General features: G+C 40.3%; 1 protein-coding gene across 1 annotated transcript in view; it reads right to left on the bottom strand.

Moving 5' to 3' along the window:
* The window catches only part of PKHD1 (PKHD1 ciliary IPT domain containing fibrocystin/polyductin), a 232,400-nt gene that overhangs the window by 112,997 nt on the left and 94,279 nt on the right, over positions 1 to 25,124 (bottom strand). The window contains exons 37-46 of the mRNA XM_077781772.1: positions 18,645 to 18,852; positions 17,350 to 17,485; positions 15,379 to 15,595; positions 14,552 to 14,677; positions 11,845 to 11,978; positions 6,828 to 6,940; positions 5,975 to 6,065; positions 4,751 to 4,885; positions 1,515 to 1,650; positions 32 to 278 (exon numbers count right to left, since the gene is read on the bottom strand). Coding sequence (XP_077637898.1) covers positions 32 to 278; positions 1,515 to 1,650; positions 4,751 to 4,885; positions 5,975 to 6,065; positions 6,828 to 6,940; positions 11,845 to 11,978; positions 14,552 to 14,677; positions 15,379 to 15,595; positions 17,350 to 17,485; positions 18,645 to 18,852 — 1,543 coding nt within the window. The remainder of the gene's footprint in view (positions 1 to 31; positions 279 to 1,514; positions 1,651 to 4,750; positions 4,886 to 5,974; positions 6,066 to 6,827; positions 6,941 to 11,844; positions 11,979 to 14,551; positions 14,678 to 15,378; positions 15,596 to 17,349; positions 17,486 to 18,644; positions 18,853 to 25,124) is intronic.

The raw sequence follows: 25,124 nt of genomic DNA on the forward strand, positions 1-25,124 counted from the left end.
CTGTATTTTGGGAGGTGGGACAATTACTTACAAATGAAGAGCCATACGGTGGAAAACAAGGTCACTGTCGCAGACACTGCCACCAGAAGCTTGGCTGAAGTTGGCACTGGTTGTGCAAGATGCAGCCAGGATATCTGTGGAAGGCAGGATGTGACTTCCCTTCTGTCCTGTGGTGGAGCCGTCAAGGTCCTCAAGGATGGCAGAGTGAGGAAAGGGGAAGGACACTTGGAAAGGGGAATTGGTGAAGGTCAGATGTTCAGCTGTCACTGTAAACCCACCTGTGGGTGACAAGCAGCATCTTAAAAAAACAAAATGGTCACTTCATGTAATGGGCCTGAAGACAACTCTCTGGAGGAAAAGAGACCAACTTCACTCCACTTTGCCTTTGGAAAAATGTCTGATGGGTCAACAAGAACAGGGAGATGCAGGAAAATAAATTGAGATGGTTGTAGGAATAGCAATTGCTGTGCCAGACAAAACTTGCCCAGTATCCTGCTGTGACTGTGGTTCAGACTCACCTGATCCAGGTGCTGCTCCTGGCCCTGCCAGCATCTCCTCAGTGAATTAAAACACTTTTTCACAGGCCCCACAGGCAAAATTACTTATAGACTCTTATAGATCCTGTCTGTCTTTTTTTTAGAGGTGTGTATGTGGTATAAATGTACTTGATTCTTGTGTGTATTTGCAGCACCTGACAGAATAAAGCCTAGGCTGAGAAGTGAGTCTGGAGGACTTTTTCACAACTGAAACAAAGATAGCTACAAAAAAAGATGAATATTCATGCAGGCTAAAGTTTATGTGCGCATTAATATTTACAGAAATGTCAGAAAATCATTGCCCTATGGACAAGTCAGCTCTGGCAGGAGTGCCCTATAACACATGGGTTACTATTTGACTGTCCTATTCCCAGTTTTAGCCTGACTAAGCCAGATTTTACTATTCCTCCTGTCCTTTGATCTCATCTCCTGAAACCTTTTTCTCCTCTATGTTATTGTAGGGCAGTCTTCATTTATATATAAATACATTTTATTACAATGCAAAAGGCAGTTGCAGCTGGAACATTCTTCAAAGAGCCTTTGAGTACCTCTTCAAAGCTCAGAAGGATGCTTAGTTTATGCATTACCCTAGGCAAATTCACCTCAGGTTTAGGCTGGCCTGAGGTAGCAGTTTGGTGAAATTCTGCAAGGTTGTGTCACAGGTTTTAAAGAAATCATCACTCTTGAAATTTTACCTCTCAAAATGAAGATGCAGAAACAAGGCAGTGTATAAAACCCTTTTCCACTGAGAAAACTGCATCAGTGCAAAAATCAGGCTATGTTTGTCTTAAAATAAATGCAATATGTGTGATGAAGTCAACTGACTGATGAAGCCATATCCAGAAAGACTGGGGAGAACCTGAAATCTCAGCCCGTGCAGAGGAGTTATCACTGTCATATGTGAAAACTATGAACATGTAATTGGAGGGGAAGCTAAGGATTTGGGAATCCTGAGAAATAAATACAAACCAGACTCACCCTGCCCTTGGTAACAGCCAGAACAAGTCCTGATAGCTGTGCAAGTGCTCACATTAAAGTTCCTGAAAGCTGTATTGGAGATGAAGAGCTGGTATCTTTTGGGAGTCTTTAGTCCTGCAGACATACAGGTCCTATCCTGAAGTGAAGAAATGAAGGAAATATCACCATGTGAATCATAGACTGCTAGAATGGTTTGGGTGGAAAAGGACCTTAAAAGTCACCTCATTCCAACCCCCTGCCATGGCAGGGACATCTTCCAAAAGACCAGGTTCCTTCAAGTCCTGTCTAACCTGTCCATGAACATTTCCAGAAATGGAGCATCCAGGATGCAGCGGCTGGGAATGCAAGAGTGGGATTGCCCATAATTGTGGAGTTTAAAGGACAGATGTAAGCTACTGTTTGGCAAATTCTGACAACACCTATCTGATTCCCCACTTGAAGCAGGTGATAGCATCACTTTAAGGGCAGCTTGTTACCCTTTGAGTTGTTGCATAGTAGTTATGACTGGACATTTCCTGGGGAGAAGGAAACCAGCTAAAAGCCACAGTATGTGGATTTTTACATCCCCATTTTACTTTACCATTTTTGTCCAGCAAGTGCAAATTTTTCCTACTCTGCAAAGATGACCATTCTGTTCTAAGAAAAATCTGAGCACTGAAATTCAAAGGGATTTTGTGTGATTTGGCATGGGGACACACTCAAGACAGGCTCTCTGAAAATCTCTAGAAGACTTCAGGGTCTATTAGAATTTAAAGAATCAGAAAGGAAGAACAAAAGCCACGAGAGATGAAAAACAAAATTGACAAACTGGATTTTGGGATGATTGCAGTCCATGGCACAGTGGAAGTGTACAACCCTCTGCCAAACTCCCTCGAAAATGGGCTGGAAATAGAGTTAGTGAGCAGCCTGGAGGAAGAAGGGCTGGCAGGAGTCTGTGATACTGTTTCTGAGGCCAATGAATACTTGTAGAATATATCTCAAAAGCCATAGTAAAGATTCAATCAAGAAATCCACCCTATGTAAAAACACCTGCAATTGAAAAGAAAGAATGTAATGGACTCTTATAAGTAGATTATTACTTCAAAGAGAAGGTGCTATCTTCAATCTTTTTAAGACACAGTGGTTCCATCAGCTATTTTATTCTCAGGCCAAAACATCAGGTGTGATAGTCCTGGTCCTTGGGCCATCCTATTCCAAGTCACTGCTAAGCAGAAATCCCTGGTTTCTGGTAACAAATTGCTCAAAACGTCTCTATTGGCTTTTTTCTTACACTTCTGGTTCTTCCAGTCCATATTATTTTCTATATTTTCAAATTAATTAATTTTATTTAAACAAATAACAAATAGACCAGTGTGAGACAATAATTCTCCCTTGTATGCCTCAGATGCTTTTTCCAGGAATAAATGCTTGTCCTTAAATAGTTCCACAAAGACAAAGAGTTGCTTAATGAGAACATGGAGGAGGCTTTCTGAATGTCTAGGAAGTTAACAAAAATATTTTGACTTTTACAGTCCTGGATTTAGCCCTATCACTAACGTTTCAATGGGTCAAAGCCCCAACTTTTCAATGCCCTGATATTTCCAGAAAACAATCTTGTTTTGAAAACACATTTTTCCAAAAAGTGGAAGGGCTAACAGAGAGGAATATCCAAGGTTCCCATTAAATTAATGCCATAAAGTTTTAATTGATATTAAAGAGACATCATTATTAAAGGGAGAATTACATACATTAAGATGTAAATTATGACAAGGAGGCTCTTATCATGAGATAATCAAAGATAATCACGCCCCTGAGGTACTGCAAGAAACAAAGCACAGCGTGAGCGCCTCTAAATCTCTTAGCAAGTACAACATTGGAGCCCTTCCATGGATCCTGCAAAGCAAAAACAAAGACACCCAACCCTTGGTGTTAGAGAAATTCACTTGGACACCACTGGCACACTGCAAGGTTGGACAGGTGAAGCCAGAATTTTATCTGAACCATCTACTTAGAATAGACCTGCTAAGGAGGTTCCTTTCTGCGAGCTTCTAAAGAAAACTCATTTAAAATATTTTTTTTTCTGCCAGTCAGAGAGAAAATTAATTTAATGAACAACAATAGAAAACTGAACAGGGAAAAAAAAAAAGACCTCAAAATCATGAACAAGCTTCTGCGGCCAGTTGTAACTAAAATTCCATTGTTATCCATGTTATTAATCTGTTAACAACCTGGTAGCACCCCAAAGGATTTCATTCAGCTGCCTAAAGAAATAGCGTGAGAAGAACGTATTTACTGCATAAATAAAATTACATTTTGTCATTGTTTTTCATTCTGAAGTAAAAAATGTAACTCTGTGTTCCAGGTGGAACAGCGATGCTGAGAGAGAGCAGAGGAAACTAAAGTGTTAACAAGGATAGAAACCAAAGCTGGTGTTCCCCCTCAGTATTCTCAAATCACTAAACTAAATCCACTTGTACATACTTAAATTGTGCTAAATGCAAAAGGCATATAGGAATTTGTGTTTGAAAAGCTTGATTAAAGAAAAATAATGATTTTGCTCAAAAAGTAAGGTCTGGTAAAATACCAAGATATTTCTGAGACCATATCAACCCTGGAAAATAAAATATGAGTAGAAAAAAAATTGCACTTGTCTTGCTAAGATCCTTCAGCTTTTTGTGTTTGTGATTTTGCTTCCAGTTTTGAACCTTGTTTTAGAAAGAACATACAGGACTATGCCTTAGAGTGTGAAATTTTGTAATAGATTCTAATGAAAATAGAAAAAACATAATCCTTGTTTCAAATCTGCTTTAAAAAAATCTTTAAAACTTCCATGCTGAAATGAAAAGATGCTGGAAAAAAAACCCAAAAACCTGTAGAACTGCTTAGGTTGGAAAAGCCCTTTAAGACCACAGAGCCCAACCATCAACTCAACACTGCCAAGGCCAACACAAAAAAATGTCCCAAAGTGCCAACATTTACATGGATTTTAAAACCCTCCAAGTGATTCCACTACTGCCCTAGGCAGTCTGTCCCAACACTTGAAAACATTTCAGTGCAGATATTTCCCCAAAATCCAGTCTAAACCTTCACTGGTGCCACTTGAGGGCATTCCCTTATAACCTGTTTAAAATCCAAGTTTTTCTTAAGCTTCCATGGAGCAGGGGCTGTTCTCCAGGTTGCTTTCTTTTTTTCTCCAAATTCCTATTGAAACGTTGCTGTGAGACTTAAGAGACATTGAAATTCCTTGCAGTTCTTACCTTTTGCCCAAGGTGTCCATTTAAAACACTATCAGACACAGAGGTGTTTCCCAGGCTTTCCACAATGTCAATACCAAAGTCTTTGCAAGCAGAAATCCAGAAATGCTGGAGTTCAAGGTTCCTGCTACTGAAAATCTACATGAAAGAAAAATAAAAATATACTAAATATCATAATCAAATAATAGAATGCTTAGAAGGAGCCTTAAAGACTATTTTGTTCCAACCCCTGCCATGGGCACTGACACCTTCCACTATCCCACATTGCTCCAAACCCCACCCAACCCAGCTTTGAACATTTCTGGAATGGAGCACCTAAAACAAAGATTGTTTCTAAAGAGACACCATGGAAAAAAGAAGAATAAACTTAGTTATTTATGAATTCTAGGTCAATCACATACAAAGAAATTACAAGTTATGCAGAGAAAATAAACAACAAACCTACAAATCACCCTTTTTTTCATACAAATAGCCTTTCCAGAAAGGGTACACATCAGCCTGAAAAATCACACTGAAAAATTGGACACCTTCAGAAGAAGAGTCATAGAGATGGGTGAGGCTATAAAACCTTACAGAGAAACAAATACAAAATGTTCAGGTCATCAGACAGGAACTAATAGGATCACAGGCTCCAAACTGTGACTATGGGAAAAAAGATGACACAATAAAGGGTGGTGTGGCTTTTAAAAGTCAGATTAATTAATAGTGAGTCATATTAGCTGGAGAACAAAGCTAGACAAATTCTAATAAATAAAAAGTGCAAAATTTTAAGAAGAATAAAAAAATATCCCATGGAAACCGTCAGTTCTATAAAAGTAATATATCTATGGTCTTAATGAATAGCTCAGATATATTTAGAGAATTTTTTATTTGGCAGCATGATCTAACGGAAGGTGTCCCTGCCCATGGCAGGGAGGTTGGAATGAGATGGCTTTTAAGGTCCCATCCAACCCAAACCATTCTAAAATTCCATGATTGCAGTGGCAGACAGATGCTAGATGATTGCAGAGAACACCAGCTGGTGAAAGTAGCACTGATTCTGAAGCAAAAAGAATTCAGAGAAATCAAGTTGCTTGCTCTTTCATTAAAACAGGAGCCTCCAGGTGAGGTCCATGGACAGAAAAGCACAAGGGCTTTTAGTCAGTCAAGCTTTTAGACAATCAAGTATGGAGGTGAGATACTTGGAAAGATCCTGAGCATTACAGAAGGCAGCAGAGACAAACATACCTGTGCTCCCCCTTGGCAGCTCCAGGATGTGAAGTTGTTGAACTGAACATGACTGTCTGGCAAATACTCTGGGTACACCAGCAACCCGTGCCTGTTTAGGAGAGAGAGCCATGGACACTGTTCCTTTACAGTGCATGAACTGGTGAGCAGATTCTTCTATTCATCATTTTGATATCTAAAACCTTAAATCTGTAACAGTTGTCTTTATTTCTTAAAAGCAAAGTCAAAAGTTTTCAGTGTTACACCTATCAGAGCTAAAAAGGAGTGTGTAGTGCCACTGAGAGATTCTCACTACCAAACACCTGTCCATGCTCATGAGTTTTCAGCCAGTGTCACCTTCAGGTAAGCCTGACATGGATATGGACAGATAAGGTTCTTCTTTATCTTGGATTCAGCTAATTTGGATTATAGCCAAAATGTATGCATTCCTGAATGCAGCATTTGGTTTGACCTTCTCAGAGATTTAAAATCCAGATTCATATCCAGATTAACTCAAATTTCAGGTCGCCTTAACCACTGATTGTCAGTATGATGTCATTTTTTAAATTCTCTTTCTGTTTTTGGGAAGTACTGGTTAAAACTTTTGCCACAGAACTATGGGATCAGGGAGTGTTGGATGGGACCTTAGAGATCATCCTATTCCACCACCCTGCCATAGGCAGGGACACCTCCCACACTGATTCTGCCCTGCTCCAGACAACTCTGCTTGCAAGAAACAAGGACCTGAATGTGTGCAAAACTGGGGGGAATAGTCCTGGAAAGAGGGACAAGGCCTTTTCTGCCCACCACTGCAATTATAGATGGCACAACCATTCGCTGAAGGGAAATGTCTTTAACCAAATTCCCCAAGTACCTTGTGCAGGAGTGAGCTGTGTTCCCACTGAAGGACAGGAGAGGCACTTTGGATGGTCCCTCAGGGGAGAGATGAAAGAAATAGCCATACCCAGCACCATACACTGTGTTACCCTGTAGAGAGATATATGTGACTATAAAAATAATATTACCACAGATTTCTGGAAATTAAAATCAATTTAAGAAACACACAACTTAAAATCCCAGCTGTAGTCCATTCAAATTCTGGTAAACCGGCTGGTGGAGATGGTGTCTCATCTCTGCATCCCCAGTCTTGTCCTGTTTTCACTTTGACTTTGGGCCAGTTGTAAAAATACTTCTTTTTACACCAGACAAGGAAGATTAACCAAGCAATAGAGACAAATGTCAGAAAAATGGTGTTGTCACAAATCTTCAAGAAGTAGGCAAGAAAAAAATTTATTGAAAACTCACATCTACAAACTCCTTTCTATATATGAACATGTCAGGAAGGAAAAGCAAATCACAAACTAATCACAAAGGTAAATCACAAACTAATCAAGTTTATTGGTTTTCTTCTTAGTCTCAATATTTCTCTTATCTCCCTAAGCAAACACCGGACAAGGAAACAAAGGGAATATTTGCATTGAAAAAGTGAGACTCCTAAAAGTCAAGAAAAAGTAAAGAACAAAATCTTCAGGATATGTCATTGACTGAACAAATAAACTTCCTTACACCTGTGGTAAATTATATGGTTTGGATAATTTTTTACAGAGTAAGTGAACATTCATAGGAAGATGTACTATAAGTTACAGTCATTTAATATCTCTTAAAGAAATTGCATTCTAAATTCTGCACTTGAGTTACATTATTTGTGCTGCAAATAATAAAATAATAAAAATAAGTGGACATAAGGTCTGACTGGACTTAAAATTATATTATATGAGTTGCATTTGGTGTGTTCTGAACTTTACGACTCTAGGATAAAAAACCTGGTCTTGCCAGGTTGATTTGGAGAGCAGCCAAGCCTAATTGGGTTTGGGCTGTGTCCATATAGCAACGTCTTCATGTGTGCACCTGCGCATGACCCCTCTCACCTGCCTTAGGTGTGTGAAAATTTTAAGTCCAGGCTGGTAAATTTTAAGACATGGCATGTGCAGAAGGCAATTCTTTTGGTCTGTCCTTAGACAAAATTAATTGCTCTCTAGAGGTCTGTGGCTCTCTGAGGGGGGTCCAAGATGGCCTTTCTTGCAGCTCTAAGGAGGGTTTGTTCTCTAAGATCAGGTCTGCCACCACCACTCCCATTCATATGTCGCTGGACAGTGTTAAAATACTAATGACTTTTTGGTCCCTGATGGTCCAAATCAAAGCTGAGCCTGGTGACCTCGAGGTGAAACCCTCCATATACCAATTACTTTCTTCTGACCCATCCAAGTGTGCTCCCTGAAGTCCTGATCTCTGACATCTGTCAAGGAATAAAGTACTGAGACCCAGAGCTCTGCTTTCTCTATCCCCTGGTAAAACTGCTGCTTTTTCTAAAAGTGCAGCCACAGAACCTTTTTCTTTAATAAAACACTTCTGCAATCCAGTCACATCATTTCCAGGATATTTTACTTGCGACTCCAATCGTGCGTTCTACAGATGATTCATAAGGAAAAAAAAAAAAAAAAAAAGCCTGGATATTTATTCAGCCAGCTCATGGCTGGAGGCAGAGGTTTTAGGCAAGCAGGGAATTTTGTGTGGAAATCAATTCTTTGTGGAAGTCAGTATATTACGAATGTCCATGCAACCAAAATTCCAGAGAGAAATTACCTCCCTGAGCATGCCAAAAACCTGGAGGTATGCACTGCAAGTCAGTAAAATCAAGTGGCTGACGGTTTAAGTGTCTCTTAACCGTACAACTCTGATGGTGTAAATATTTCATGAATTTCATTTAGATAGCTAGGACTCAAACTGTTGACCTTAAAGTTGACATTAAAGCTCTGGACAGTGTTCCCAGCACTGCTCCCACAGTTTCAGAGCCGAGCAGGATGTGAGTAGTACTCACAATGTGCCTGTTTTGGTGTGGGTCCACTTGGCAGGAAAGGGTTTGGAAAAGCAGGGATGAAACAGTGGGGAAATGGTGCCAAACAGATGCAGCTTCACCTCTTTGATGCTCTGGAGAATGGCTAGATGGGGTGACACTAGGAAACAAATGCATTTACCAACAGTGTGACAATCAGTCACTCCTCTGACACGGAGACACCAGCTGAGCTCCACCCCATTCATTCATCTGAGCTGTTTCCCAGTCCTCAACACCAAGGCAAGAAAGGAAAGGGAGGTTCTTGCTGGATTTCTTAAACCCAGTCCATATGTTGTTATGCATGAATACCGCATGCCAGCTCTGGCATTTCAGGGCATCAAATGTTTATGGATTGGAACAACAAAAAAGCCAAAACTCACCAGGCCCAAGAGAGACAATATAAAAATATAAAAACCTAATTTTTAAATTATTTTTCCTGCACACAAAAAGAAAACCAAGGATATACAGTGGATGTTTCAGTGAGGAAAAAGCCCATATAACAGAGGAGCATCTTCAGTTCCTTGTGCTGATAGCATTTAAAAGTCAAGAAACCAGCCTGCTAATGAGATTGTCCATGACATTAGAAAGTGGTAACCTGGACTTACACACTGTATTTAAAAAAATTATACTGACCTTGTAATAATCAGTTTGCACTCATACCATCCGAGTATGAAATTTCGTCTAACAGCCTGATTCATCAGTGCACTTAAGAGCTTAAATCAAATGGAAACCAGTGGGACTTGAGTCTCCAAATGTCTTTGTAGGCTCAGTTTGAGTGACTGCTCTGTCCCAATTTCCACACCGTTTAGGCCACCACTGAATTTCAAGGAAATTTAAGCTCTTCAGCCACCGATGCAAATTTAAGCTCCCAAGTAAATTGACTAGTTATGAAAACATTACTGTAGGTCTCACTGTGGAAAGGCTTAACTCATCATGCACAGAAGATGTTACACAGTTTGGACCTAGAGCTCTCTGCAGTCCCTGCCTTAAAGATTGCAGCCAATAAATTAAAACCAGTAGCCGAAAGATGGAAATCTGAAAATAATCAACAAACAAACACAAAACCAATAACCAAAAAGACTGACAAACACCTAAAATTAAATCCTAACTGGGAAAATTTCTATTGTATGTTCTGGCCTGAGAACCAGGCAGATGGAAGATGAGTCTTTCCCATTACATTCTTAAAATGGAAGTTTGAAGATAAATAAACTAGGATTATAAATACCTAAAAAGATTGATTCATTAAGCTAAATAAACTAGGATTATATATTCCTAAAAAGCTTGAGTCGTTTGATCTGAGAGTTTTCATGAGAGAAAAGGTACCAAGTCTACAGCATCATAATGCTGGTGCTGCACCAGCACCCCTGGAATTTAGTGATCATTATTGCACTTAGAAAAAGTCACCAGTTCTTTTGCCAGGGAGAAATGTGACCTTTTTCTTTTAATATCCCTGTGCTTTGCTGCCTTCCTGAGCACTGCTTGGTCCTGTTGTACAGTAAATGCTGTTAATAACAATTTTAAGCCAGGCAACTTCTTCACGTCTTCCTTTTGCTGCTGTGATCCCTCAGATATTCCACTCCTCTAGATGATGAAGGTCATCAGCAACCATTTGAGGGCCATCTGCTACCCTGCCTGGAGCAGCACATCTCTGGAGAGCAGAAAGGACCCCCTGATATTGGGGTGCACAGCCACAGCTGTAGCTTTATATCTGCAAACTCACGTGAGCAGAGAGAGATAAATAAATGTGCTGAAAGCCCAGCACAGCCAGTTCCCAGGAACCCGTGGAGGTAATTGCAGAAAAGCTTTTCAAAAGCTGAGCCACTGGCGATGGAGTGAACAGCTCCAGGGTAAGTCAGTGCATGACAGTACAAAACTCTGTGCTTAGTGGAGCTGAAATTCTCATGATTCTGCCTAGTTGTTGTATTTTAAAATCATATTTGATGGCCTTAAAAATGATAAATATGGCCTAGAGGGAACTGCAGAAAAGTTCTCCTTCCTCGGTGCTCCTGTCTTCATAAAAACATAGGAAATGTGTGGTTCTCTTTTTTCACCTTCAAATTTAGGTGTAAATCTTTCCTCATGGAGCAGAGGCCCCGGGGGTGATTAGGTCCTCACAAACAGTAATTGGTTTGGTTACTGGGGGTTGACAATAGAACAGGTTAGGATTATTTTTTAAATGAAAATATGCATTTTTCACTACTGAAAGTCTAGTAAGAAAGGTCAATTTCAATGTAATTTCTTAAAATAGTTGTGAAGGAAAAGTGGTTTGAAGTTGATGAAAATCATATTTTTACACTAAACACGTAAAAGTGACTCTTTATTCTGTAAGACCAAAAAAAGAGTATGAACTAAGAGAAAGCATCAGAGAATTAGTGAATAAAAGTATTTTTTCTGAGCTCAGCTTTTTGGTGTGTGGCTGTTCTCTTTAAAAATCTGGTGGTTTATTGCCATTTAGAATAGAGAAGCTTAGTTTCTTTCAAAATCAATGTCATTTTCATAGGACAGGGAACACATCTTCTTCCTCACCCCAGAATGCAAATCTTCATCTGTATGGTCAATGTGGTTTTAAATCCAGACAGAGGTGTAATTGATGCTGCTGAATTTTAGTGGTTTTGTAGTCAGTCCATTAAAATTGAGGGTTTTTTTTTAATCATGGCAGAAATCCTAGAGAAGCTGAGACTAAACTTTTTCCAAGTTTTCTGAATCTGTGAGCATTATAAAATAAAACAACATTTTAAAGTACCTCAGGATGAATTCTCTCACTGTAATATTCCATTCCACTCAAATACAGCAAAATTCTTAGTAATAAATTTACCTAGGAACATAATTTATTTTGTAATATGCACTTGTTTCAATATCCCATCACAAGCACAAGTTCTGACAGCTCAGCCAAGAAGCAAATATTGTGTATGTGATCTCCCAGATAAATGAAGCTCTGTGTCTTTCTGATACCTTTGATTAGAAAGGAAATGTTATGTCTAAAACCAGAACTTCTTACCCTGATGTGGCTGGCAGGAGCCTTGATGTAGATCCCTGCTGGTGAAAGTGCCTCAATATTGGATAAACCATCAGTTACAGAAAGACCAATCACTATGTTGTTACTAATTTTGTTCTCCTCTTCCAGTCCCTCACCTTTAAAAGAAAGAGATATGAAGAAAAGGAAAAAAAAAAAATATGAAAAACTAAAAACTAAGAGGAAGAAAAAAGAAAAATAAACATAAATGTACATATTATTCATTATTCATATTATCATGATTCAATGTATCTATTATCATGATTCTCATTTCAATATGCACAAGTCCAGATGTTATATTCACATATATTTCCCTGTACGAGGTATTATATGTGATTATACCACAAATCATATATTCTGGACTGCAACTTTATGGTAAAAATAAATAAAATATGTATTATAAAGCAGATTTACAGTTGAGAAAAGAGGCTCAGAGTGGTTCAGAGTGGGAAAGAGGCTCACCTATGCACACACAGACATGCTCCTGGCATTACTAGAATTCAAAGTCTTCTTTATCTCCTGTCTCCGTTCACTGCCCTACTTACATGTAAGAAAATTTCTAAACACCTGAAAAACACCTGATGCACCTCTGCACAAAAGTGGGGGTTGTCCCCCTAAGCAATGGAATAGGAGAAGAGAAAGGGAAAAATCAATCAGCCAATTGATCAGACAACACAGACCTCTTGGGGTGCCCCAGATCTAGTTACAGCATAGAAATTGGAAGAAGAAAACAAAATAAATATTTTTTTAAACTACATTTTAAAGAAATTGGCTGCCCAATGGCAAGGAGGATACATAGATAGGATAAGGGGAAATGGCCTTTAGTTGCTCTGGGGGAGATTTAGGTTGGATATTAGGAAAGATTTCTTCATCTAAAGGGTGGTCAGGCATTGGAACAGGCTGCCCAGGGAAGTGGTGGAGTCACCATCCCTGGGAGTGTTTGCAGCCATGGAGATTTGTCACCTGGGGACATGGTTTAGTGGTGGGCTTGGCAGGGTCAGTTTAGTGGCTGAACTTCCAGAACCAGGGAGATCTTGGAGGTCTTTTACAATCTTAATGACTCCATGATTCTATGATCAACACTGCTGCTCTTTTGGAAGCAGAACACAAAGTGGAATTCTGTGTGTAATCTATGCATAGGCCATTCTCTCCAGCCTACAATAGGAGCAAATCACATCCATCTGGTTTTGTTTATCCAACAGAAGTCATTATCTTCAAATACACCTGCTCAGGTTCTATTTCGAATACAGATCCCTTCCCAAATCATTACTACCCCAAATATAAGCCACTTGACAAAAAAACCTGTACCTCTGGTTTTCAGGATAGCAACAAATACTTTTAGCCTTCTCTCAGTCTTTTGAGGGAATCAGCTTTCTCAGTTTTTTCCAGTCTGTATGTACTACAAACAATGCTACTACTAGAGCATGAACAAGATCCTAAAGAAGTCCTTTTGACAGCCATACAGGATTTTAAGGTTTTGGCTTTCAAGCTTGTGTGTCAATAATTTTAAGCCCAGAGTGACATTTTTTGACAGTCTTGCAAACCTTCTAAAAGTAAGGATTTTAGGTGAAATCGCTGAGAGAATCCAATTCCAGAGCTGCAAAGAGCCAGCTGTAATAAATATTCCTTCGCAGGCAACAAAATTATATATAAATTAATCCATCAGACCCTCTGGAGCTGCTGACAGTGAAACCATTAAAAGTATATTGAGGATAAGGTGTATTCAGGCTGAAACTTCAGCTCAGCTCTGAGTCCTTTAACTCAGACACAGATCCCAACACGAATGAGCCAAGGAATGCCAGAAGCTTGGAGGTTCTGCTCTGCTTCCCCATGGCTGCAAGGGCTCTGTACATCAGCTTGGGCAAATCCTCACATCTCTCTGAGCCAGCTCTCTTCACCTGCAAGGTGTGCATAACCACATTGGATTTATCATCTTCCCTTTTTAAATCATGATACATCACTCCTCATTATGTTTACACATAGCACCCAGCAGAAGAACTTGCTGTGTGGGGGGAACTGTAGGATCAGAATTGAAGGCTTTCTTTCTTTCCCCTCTGTTTATCTCATAATTGGTCATTTTTATCCCATCTCTTATGGAAAACAAAAATTGAGCTGTATCTTTAGGTATTCAGGCAACATGGGATCCCAGAAGAAGATTCTTGAAGTCAGTCTCCTGATGGTTAGTTAGGAGAAATATTTTGTTGTTTAACATTTTTGTTGCTCCAAGCTCCGATTTATTTAAGTGCTAAATCCTCTGGTTAACTTTTAACATATGCTTTCATTCCATTATCTTCGACATCAAATGACTGAAGTTAAAGGTAATATTCTCCTAAATGCTTCACTGAGTTGTGGTCTTAAATATGGCATAATGACACTTTTCCAAAGACAGATAAATAAATCCCCTAAAAAAACCTTACTATTTTTCCACTGAAAAATAATTGACCCTGATCAAGCAAAGACTGGCCTGAAGAAAGAGAACAGGTCAAATGGAAGTAGTTGCTAAGAGTTGTGTGTGGAATTTTGGGAGCTTTATTCCAAATTCACTGATACTAGAAATTGCAGAAGATGTGATTTAAGTTCTCAGAGCACAGTTAAGGATCTGCCATTCTTTCCTCCAAAGCATTTTCATGCAAATGGGAACCAGCACAAGCTGCTGTTGTATGTAGTGTGGATATTTGCCTGCTTCACTTACCCAGGAGAAGCCCATGGCCTGAAATGTTGTAGAAAACATTGCTGTCCACACTGAGGTTGGAGATCCCACTCAGACGGAGGCCTTGGCCAAAGGAGTCCAGAACACAACAACCACGGATGTAAGAGTCTGGAAGGCAGCGAGTGGTGTGAGCACAAATCATTCTGCAGATTGAGGGCAGATGTTTTACACCCCTTCTCTAGCCAGGAATGATGACCTTCCCATAATCCAGATCCTGGCCAGTGCTGCCTTCTGCCACCAAGAAACCCTGACCCTCACTCAGTGATGAAGATGGCACAGGTCCCTTCCAGACCAAACCATTTTATGATTCTGTGAAAGGTGCGAATGTACCTTAGGAAGGGAAAATCCATTCAGCACCCTTAAAACATTCTCTGAGCCCAACTAACTTGCCCCTACCACCGCCAGTTTTCAGAGCCCTCACTGCCACTTCCACAGAGATGAATTTGGCACTTAACAAAGTCAAAAGAACTTAATATGTCCCTTAAGTACTGGGAAATAAAATTAAATGTTGGCCCTTGCAACTAGACAGGCCTGAGCCATTTTTTGGCTCCCTCATAGTGTCGTAGTGCATTCATTTCCAGAGCTACTCTCTTCTACATCAAAAGAGCAGTGCAGCATTAAAAAAAAAAAAAATTTAGGAAGAAGCAGAGATACAAAGGAAGTGAAGCAAGTGAAACCACTCTGTGACTTGGGCTTAGACAAGAGGCGAGGGTTTTTTTCACATTTAACAATTTAATTTGCCAACTGACTCAAGAGCCAAGCAGGTTTTGGGCAGGAGAAGGTGGGTATCTCCAGTGTAGGCAACTCACCTGCCATCCAGGTGTTGCCAGTAACAGTCAGGGCACTGCCGTGGTGCCGGAACGCTTGGCCCACGTGGCGGAACTGGACCCCCTCCAGCTGGAGCTGGCTCACCTGTCCCTGGAAGGATTCCACAACCACGATGGCTCCCAGGTCCCGAGAACCCAGCTGCCTCTCACTTCTCTTGTACAAACACCCAGAGCGACCTAGGACACAACCCAGGGAGAGCTGTGAGTGGCACCCTCCCCGTGGGGTGGGATGTGCAGGGAGGGATCCTTCCCACTGACCCAGTGAGACTCCAACTCCAGCAGGGATCTGAAACATGGGCCCAAAGACAGCACAGGCAAACATTTCTGATGCCCCTCAAAACTGGCATGGTTCTTTCCCTAAAAGTCTGGACATTTGGGAGGAAAATATATCAAAACAATCAGGAAGCTGTAGTTTAACATCTTGGACAGCACTTTGGACCTTGGAGTTAATTTTAGATAATTGTATGGATAAGGAAGAGTGATTTGACATTGATTTCCCTTAGGTGAGGTTCTTGAAAAGAGACTGGGCATAGATATATAGAACTAAACTGAAATGAGGCAGTCTGTTGGTTTTCTTTAAACTCTGTTCTGACTCTCCCTGCAGATGGATGGGGAACGGTTACTACCCATAGTTTCAAGACAAGAATAGAGATTAAGGAGAAATTCTTCCTTGTGAGGGTGGTGAGGATCTGGCATAGGTTGTCCAGAGAAGCTGTGGCTGCCCTTGAATCCCTGGAAATGTCCAAGGCCAGGGCTTGGAATAACCTGGGAGAGTGGAAGGTGTCCTGGCCCATGGAAGGAGGGTGTAATGAGATGATCTTTTACTTCCCTTCCAACCCAACCATTCTTGGATTCCATGGTATGACAAAAAAATTAAATCATAGAGCTGGGTAAAATTCCTGAAAGACCCTTCCATGAGTGTGAGATATTTTGTTATGGGATTTAGTCTATGAATGTGTTACTTGGGCTTGTTCAGTGGAAGAGCAGAGGGGATCTCAAATTCCAGCACTGCCTGCTGATGTCCAGTAATGCTCATTTTTCTTTTAAAAAGGTAAATTAACCACAAAAAACACTGCTCACTCCTCCTCTGGTGACTCCTCTGAGAAATCCTCCTATCCTTTAACTCAAATAAAAACCTCAAACAGTTAGTGCATTTCAGAGCCTATATTTATGAGTTCCACACAAAATGGACCATAAATCCATGAGTAATATAAGCAGCTGGCTGCTGGATATCAAATGAAGTCTTGTGTCACAGTCTGAAAGCCCAAGGCACTTTTTTTTTAAAGGAAACCTTACACCTGGGTTGCCAGATAACCTAACTCTACTCACATTATAATCACTGTGTCTGATTCTGCTTCTTGAAGAGATGGTGTAAATCAGTAATCCACCTGTCAAACTCCATGGCATTTCATACAGGTAAAACTAAAGGAGAACTGAGATATTTAACATTTTTTCACCACTGGTATTTTATGCATCACCTGCTATTTTTTCCTTGGCAACCCTAAACAACATCTCAATATTTTATGCTAAAGAGTACAAACAGCATTGGGCTGTTTTGTTTTTCCTTCGTCTTTAAGTGACTAAATAGTAAACACAATTAAAAATTTAATATATTATGTACACTGAAACATGTTTTCAGAAGATACTTTCTTTTCTACACCCTTAGGCTCAGGCAAAACTAAAGGGTCTTTCCCAAGATGGCTTGAAACAACATTGTGAAAATAATACATCTGAGATATTACAATGAAGTGCAGTTTAAACTCCCAAGACTTCACACTTCAATGTCAAACAATGTTTGGAAAGACAAACTCTTTCCTGGCATTGGAATTATCTCAGTTATCCTAGGAAAAGGGAGTTCTAATGCACAGTGATGCTGCCACAATGGGATTTTAATGGAGCAGTTTTCCTCCCCAGTACATTTCTGTGAGAAAAGACCTCCTCACCTGCATTTGCACACTGCCTGAGATGGGACATCCTCTCCAGCGTGACATTTCCTTGAACAACCACCCTTCTGCTGATCAGTGCCACCACAGCACTCGAAGGCAGACCTTGGCCATTGCCCCATTCCTCTCCAACACTGTGGGGGTACCTAACAAAGGACAAAAATTATCATCTGCACCAGCCAGATGGAGAGAATTATGTTTATGATTCCTTGTTATTTATGTTTATAACCATAACCTCCCAAATTCTGAGCTGGTTTTAGTCCTTTTCTCAGTACGTGGCACATCCAGTCAACGCTAGATAGGCTTTTCCTTGTCTGATGTTTGCTTCTATCTTTTTGTTTCACAAGCTCTCAAACCTTCCTGAGAATATGTACATAATATTATGTTGTGTTGTGTTATTAGGAAAAGGCTTTTCATCCAGAGGGTGTTTGGGCACTGGAACAGGCCCCTCAGGGAAGTGGTTACAGCCCCAAGGCCATCAGAGCTCAAAAACACTTTTGGATGACACTTCCAGGCACATGATGGAGATTTTGGAATTTCCCTATGCTGGGCCAAGAACTGGATTCAATGCTTCTTGTGGGTCCCTTCCAATTTAGGTTGTTCTATGACTCTATGAGATTTACAACAATATATTTCAGACTTTGAATTCTCTTCCCAAAATAGGTTTTGGTGAAAACCATCAAGACTTTTTTCCTCGAGCCCAGATTATTTCTGAAAATAATACCCTTAATCTTCCTGGGCACTGGAGTTAGATTGCCTCTAGATAGATTATGTAAGAAGTGCAGTTTTCAGTCTGTCCAAGATCTCCAGGCACAGAAGATGAAGCAAGTGTAAGGCAGTGAAATTAACACTCACTGGAAATATGAAAGTGAAAAAATTCCACAATGAAAAAGTTCACTTTGAGTGTATTACTTAAGAAAATCAGTCAAGAAGAGAGGATTTTTTTATATACAAGTCATACATTTCTCATGAAAAATATGCATTTTCTCAAGGAATTGAATATGCAGGAAATTTCTTTGTCATTCCTATACTGACACCACTGGACTGTACTGGCCATCAGTGTTTTCTGCTTCAAAGTTTTTCTGAATGCAAGGACATGATACAGAAAACTTAAACATAGAATTTAAACATTCAGGATTGAACATCCACTACCTTTAGGGGGAGTTAGGAACTGAAATATCACTGTCCAACTTTGTTAAAGGGATTGATATACTTATTATATCCCACAGGGAATGGCAAATCCTGACTTTGATCAAATTTTCTCCTAGTTTAGCACTCTGCTATAAAAATATCCTGAAAGAGTACCTGAGTGGTGATCTAAGGTTCAACTCCAGGTTGTTCACAGACTGGATAACAGCCACTTCCTCCTGCTGCTGTGCATCTCCAAGGCCTGAGCTTCCCACCAGGATTTCATCACCAGGTTGCCAATCAACAGGTTCCTGGAGCACTAGCCGTGTGTCACTAGCATTAGCTGATGATTTCAAGTGTGTGAAAACTACTTTAGGCATCCAGCCTGAAAAGAACAAGGGGGAAAAGAAAGGTTAAAAAGCAAGTCAATCCATTTAAAAAACAAACAAAGAGGAGTAGCATTCTCCTGGTTCAAGGCTGGGTTGGACAGGGCTCAGAGCAGCCTGGTCTAAAGGGAGGTGTCTCTGTTGTTCACAGGGGGGTGAACAAAACCATATAATAATTCAATGGTTCTATGAAATCTGGGTATTACAAGCCCCAGCAATGAAAAATATTGTCCTATAAGCCTCCTTTCTTCACTTAATTAAGTTTGCTTTAACTTTTGACATTTTCTTTTCCCTCTCAGGCTTTGGATTAGATTGGTCCAGTGAGGTCCAGCACACTGAACACTATCAGGGAAGAGTGTGTGCCTCACACACCCACCTTTAGAATACTTTTCCTTCCCTCCCTTGCAATAGATCATCATTTACCTTTAGCCGACAGCAAGTTACTGTCCTCCTTGGTCGTACTGAAGGAAAGTAATAATAGCAGAAATCACTGAGTGCAGAGGTTGCATCAAATAAATAATTTTCAAATTATTTTAAGCAAACATCTCTGTCCATATCCTGTTTCACTTTCTTGTTCCTTATACTCCAGTATCTTCATTACTTATATTCTAGTGTCCCAACTATTTCCTTAATGAAGATGGAAATAAGAAGTAGCACCTTCAAGACAATAAATTCACAACAGAATCACCGAAGAATCAAATACTCTTTTATTTTGAAGTATACATGAACACTTGTTCTGTGTGTCAATGATGGCCATCTAAACCTGAGACACTGAAATTTCTCAACTTCTAACTAAGAAAATCTCCCAGACTTTTAAATAGATAAGGTATTTCAAGTAAGGCAAAAGGTAAAGGTATTTCAGTTCATATTACAAACTGTTTTGGAAGGCATCAAACATCTCCTACTGTTCTGCTCAGCTCTGTGAGGTGCATCTGGCTTTCTGTGTCCAGTTCTGGGCTCCTCAGTATAAGAGAGACATGGAGCTCCTGGAGTGGGTCCAGTGGAGGGTGATGAAGATGATGAAGAGACTGGAGCATCTCCCTGGTGAGGAAAGGCTGAGGGAGCTGGGGCTGTTCAGCCTCCAGAGGAGGCACAGCTGAGAGGAGCCCTCAGCCCTGGGTGTCCCTGTGAGCAGGGAGGGTCAGAGCAGGGCCCAGGCTCTGCTCTGGGACCAGCAATGGCACCAGAGGAACGGGCAGGGACTGATCCCAGTGAGTTCCACCTGGACAGGAGGCAGAAATGTCCTGTGCAGTCACTGAGCACAGAACAGATTGTCCAGAGAGGCAGATTGTCCAGTGGAGTCTCCCTCTCTGGGGATATTCCAGAACTGTCTGGACACAATCCTGTGCCCTGTGCTCTGGGATGACCCTGCTTGGACAGGGAGGTGGGACCAGGTGACTCACTGGGGTCCCTTCCAACCTGACCCATCCTGGGATTCTGTGAAACCAGTGCAGAAGCTGAACTGCAGCAGGACACATAAGACACTGTAGGTGCCAATGGAACCAGACTGGAATGACTCTGTAGTTGCCCCCAGAACATGAGGACCTTGCATCCTCAGCACGTACATCATTCACCCTACAGTTCTGCTTCTATAGGGCCACGCTGTTTTCTAGTGCAGGCATAGACAAAACCCACCTTTCACCAGACATTAAAGACCTCATCCTCAATACAGCTCATAAAACCCCTCTTAATATCATCCTATGTCCATTCTTTTACCAGCAACACTCTCTTCATCTTTAATAATTTACCTCCTTCCACAGAGCAATTCTTGTGAATTTTTAGGTTTGCCATAAAAGCCCACAACTGGCAGAAGCCATCTGCATGTGGAACACTGCACAATTTCTCTCCAGCTCTGGACATTTTGTTTCTGGTGTTGATTTGTGTGCCTGTGTTAATGTGTGTTCTCATGCATCTGTGTCCAAACACACAGCTGACCCCTGTGGAGTTCATCTGTCACACACACTCCACAGCAGCACTGCTGGGCAACAACTCCTGTCACTGAAGACTGGGAAACATCACTCTGCATTCAAAACATGCTCCAATGGAAAAGGCTTTTTTCAGGCTTTTTTTCACTTTTGAGCTCTGACTCAAAAAATTTTATGGAAAATGTTCTCAATTGTTTGGTTTTTTTTCTTCAAAAGGAATATTCAGGCCATCCAAACATTCCCCCATTTCCTTATTTTCTTTTTCTTGTGTTCACCTCTTACTGTGTTCAGCTACCTGTCTCCCATTCCACAGTTTGTTGTACCTTTTTTCCTGATGATCTGGGGTGGAATATTTCTCCACATGTTAAGAATCTACTTCAATTTTCCAATAAGTTCAGTATATTTTTGTTAGGGAAAACCAAACCAAACAAAGTCTAGTAGATTCCACTTTCACAGAATCATAAAATCATTAAGATTAAAAAAGACCTGTGAGGCCATCAAGTCCAGCCATTAACTCAGCTCTTCCATGTCTACTACCAAATCCTGTCCCTAAGCACCACATTTATCCATTTCCTTGCTTCCCACTTATATTCCCACATACAACAACTCCAGGTCAGAATCTCCTCTACTTCCAGCAGCACAAGTGACTCAAGATATGGTCAGTGACACCTTTCTGGTGTCAATGAGGGACCATAACTGAGGTTTCTTTGCCCTAATTATAATATATTCCCCTTGAAAACAAGCTCTATTTTGATTAAAACATGCAAAGTTCATAAAATAACATTTGGTGCCTGGGTTTGGGCTGTGCAACAGCTAAATAAATTACCTGTTTGAGGGGAAAATGTTTAAAAGACCAACAGCTGTAGTGCATTTAAATTCTTTCTTCACCCAAAATGTACTGTGAGCAGAAACACTCCAAATCCTGAAAAATAGATGAATCTGTATAACTCCTTAATTATTGAACTTATTTTTAATAATTAACTAAGCACGAGTTGGGAAAAAAAAATATCTTGAGATCTAAAGCATGTTAAAGGTACAGGACAAGGCCTTCAGACACAAAAAGCTGTTGCAGGCAATACAAGAATTGAGCACTTTACTAAATAAATAAACACCCTTAAATATGGAGCAGATCAGAATGATGCAGCCTAGAAATGCAAGCGACTTGAAAATTAATTCCAAATTCATTAATCACAAATCTTAAGGAATATCTTGGCATCAAGACTCTGGTTATGCTTCCTGTTAGAAGCATAATGTGAAGTTGCAGTCTTGTATGGACCTGGTAAAATTATTAAGAATTATACAATTCTGATATGTACAATGCCACTCTTGAGGGAAAAAACAGTATAAATTTAATTCTTACGGCCTCTAACACAGAACATTTCATAAATCACTGTGGGATGATATGTCACTTACCTAGCTAGTTTCACCCAGTCCTAAGTAGTGATAGGTTACCAATAAGTACTGATAGAACAAGGAGAAAAAACTTTAAACTATGAGAGGAGTCATTTAAACTGGATATTAGTCAGAGGGTTGGGAGGGTGCTCAGAGAAGTTGTGGCTGCCCCTGGATCCCTGGAATTGTCCAAGGCCAAGTTGGATAAGGCTTGGAGCAACCTGGGATAGTGGAAGGTGTCCCTGCCCATGGCAGAGGGTTGGAATTAAATGAATTTTGAGGTCCTTTCCAACTCAAACCATTCCATGATTCTAAGTAGCTCAACAGGAGATGTGAATTTGACATTGACAGGAATATCTCCAAGTCACATCAAAACTGAGCAAACCAGCAAGGTGTGTCTGGGCACACATCTCCAGGGTCACAGGAAAATCTGCCCACACAGAAAATACCACCCACTGCCTTAAAATGTGCTCCAGCTTCCACTAGAAGAGAAACTTGGATTGACACTGATCACCAAGGGAGGTGCATAATTTGTAATTTATTATTTGTATTAAACCAAGGCACAGCATGCTGGATAGAATGAAATTTTATCTTTATGGTCTTTTCCAATCCAAACCATTCCATGTTTTTGGGTAAAGCACTCCACACATGCTGATACTAAAGGCTAGACCTAATGGGAATCTGTCCTCTACTCACAGACAAGTCCTACCACAGTACTCATAAAGAGCCCATGGATGGATTCTTTATGCCATGGAAACATGGCTGAGACCTCCACAAAATAAAATTATTCATCTCATTGTACAAAAGGGAAGGTGTGGAGGAGATGAAAAAGGGTTAAGTGGCTTTGTTTGGGATAACACAGGAATCTGGGGATAAAGCTGGGAAGGGAGTTTCCACTGAGCCAGACCAGTTTCTCACAAATGAAGTCTGTATTCCATCGAGGAAAAATCCAACACATCTGAAAATCAACACTTAGACTCTTCCAACAACTCTTCCAACAATTACAACAAATTCAACTTGCTGGAATTTTCAGTTGTTCCTCACTCCTCAGGCACAAACTCCAGTGTCAGGATTCCTGCAGATACTAGAATGCTTTCTCACTGGAAAGGGAAGCTGAATCAGTTTAAACAGATGAACTCAAAAGTAGATAATTTGTCCTGGTCCAAGAGGCAAAAGAGGAGGTCACAGCTCTTTGAGTCATCTCCAACTTTCTGCCAGGGCACCAGGAGGTGTTGATATCTCAGTTACCTTTTATTACCAATCCCTCTCCTTCCAGGGAATAATTTTCCAGACAACAATTCTCCTTCTAAATGAGACTGATCCATTAAATTCCTGCTTGTCTTCAGTCTTCAATAATCACAGCCTGCACACTTCTATTTCTGTTGAAAGGAACTCCTGCCTTTCATACATTTCTATTTCTATTTCTATTTGAGTTTTACATGAATTTCAATTTAAATCTATGGGGGTCTAAGAATTTACATGACAAGATGACAAGGTGCTTTCATGGAAAACAGATGTCCCTGACCTGAAAACAAGACTTTTTGCAGTACACGTTTTTTCCTAACTTTAGACACCCTGGGAACCTCCTCACCAAGCCTGACAGCAAGCAGTGTGAGCCACATCCAGAGTCAGGAGAGCTGGAGAATAGGGTTCACACATGGCAGTGTTGGCACAAACTGGAATCTTTTAATGGCTTTTAAGAGAACTGGTTCCAGTTCTAAGCCTGCATGGATTTGTTGGTCTTTCTCCTGAAAGTTGTTTAAATGTTTTTGAAAAACTTTCCCCTTTTTGTCATAGGGCAGCAGGGTTTGAGCCCTTCTCCTCTGACACCCAGGACCCTGCTGCATCTCATTTTTGCTTCTGTCTACCACAAATTAATTAAGTCAGTTGTGAACACACAGTTGTTTAGGGTGTTGACAAACTATAAAGCTCTTTTACACCTTCTGACTGTTTATTGGCATTTTAAATCGAGGTAATGAGATCCCTTTATTCCACAAAAGGAATTTACAAGAACTGCAGGGCTCAGACACAAAATTACTTACTGGGAATGTACAAATTACACTGCAGATAATTTGTCAATCTGTTGTAGCTATACTGTAAATCTTTAGTGTAAATGGGAATTGAAGCTTTCAGTTTCCAGGAACAAAGTGAAAAGAAAGCTGTTTTCCTAACCACCCACCCCCCCCCCCCAAATAAAAAACCAACCAAACAAAAAAAAACACAAAAAAACCCAAAACAAAACAAAAAACCAAAAACAAAACCAAAAACTTTTCAAGTGAAGTTAATAAATAGTTCAATGGACTATAGCTGTTTTATTTTATTTTTTAAAGAATATATAAAACCTCTCATATATGGCAGGGAGCTGAAGCTAGAGGACATTTAAGGTCTCTTCCAGCCCAAACTATTCTGTGACTCTATGATTGTCTCAGGTAATAAAATACAACACACTTTCCTGCAGCATTTCTGGTGTCAGACTATCTTAAGAATATAGCTTCCTCTCCATTGTCATAATCCCTTATTATTAGTCCCTTTTCCTGACCCAAAATGCACTTCCTAATCAAACTTAGCTTGGCCATTCCTCAAATTTTCCAATGTCAAAGTGATAACTGGCAGTTCTGCCATTGGAAACTGGTGCTTCTGGAGAAAGATTATTTTTTTAAATTTAAAAATTATATTTTTAGATCCATTTTGCTGCTGTTGCTTCAGTAAATAAAACAAACCATAAAATAATAATGCATTAAATTCTTCAAGTTAACTAAACAGGAGCACTGAGTGTCACATCCAGGTTTTCTTGAACAGCTCCACCACCTACCCAGGAAGCCCAAACTTCTCAGCCTTTCTCCTGTCTAGGGTGGAAATTAACTCTGAATTTGCTGCTGGGTGTCCTCTTCCCCCAACCAATAACCTGGGTTTTGTTGGCACCAGAATTGGAAGCAGTATTTTGATGTTATATT

This window comes from Lonchura striata, chromosome 3 (assembly GCF_046129695.1).
Source record: "Lonchura striata isolate bLonStr1 chromosome 3, bLonStr1.mat, whole genome shotgun sequence".
NCBI lineage: Eukaryota > Metazoa > Chordata > Aves > Passeriformes > Estrildidae > Lonchura > Lonchura striata.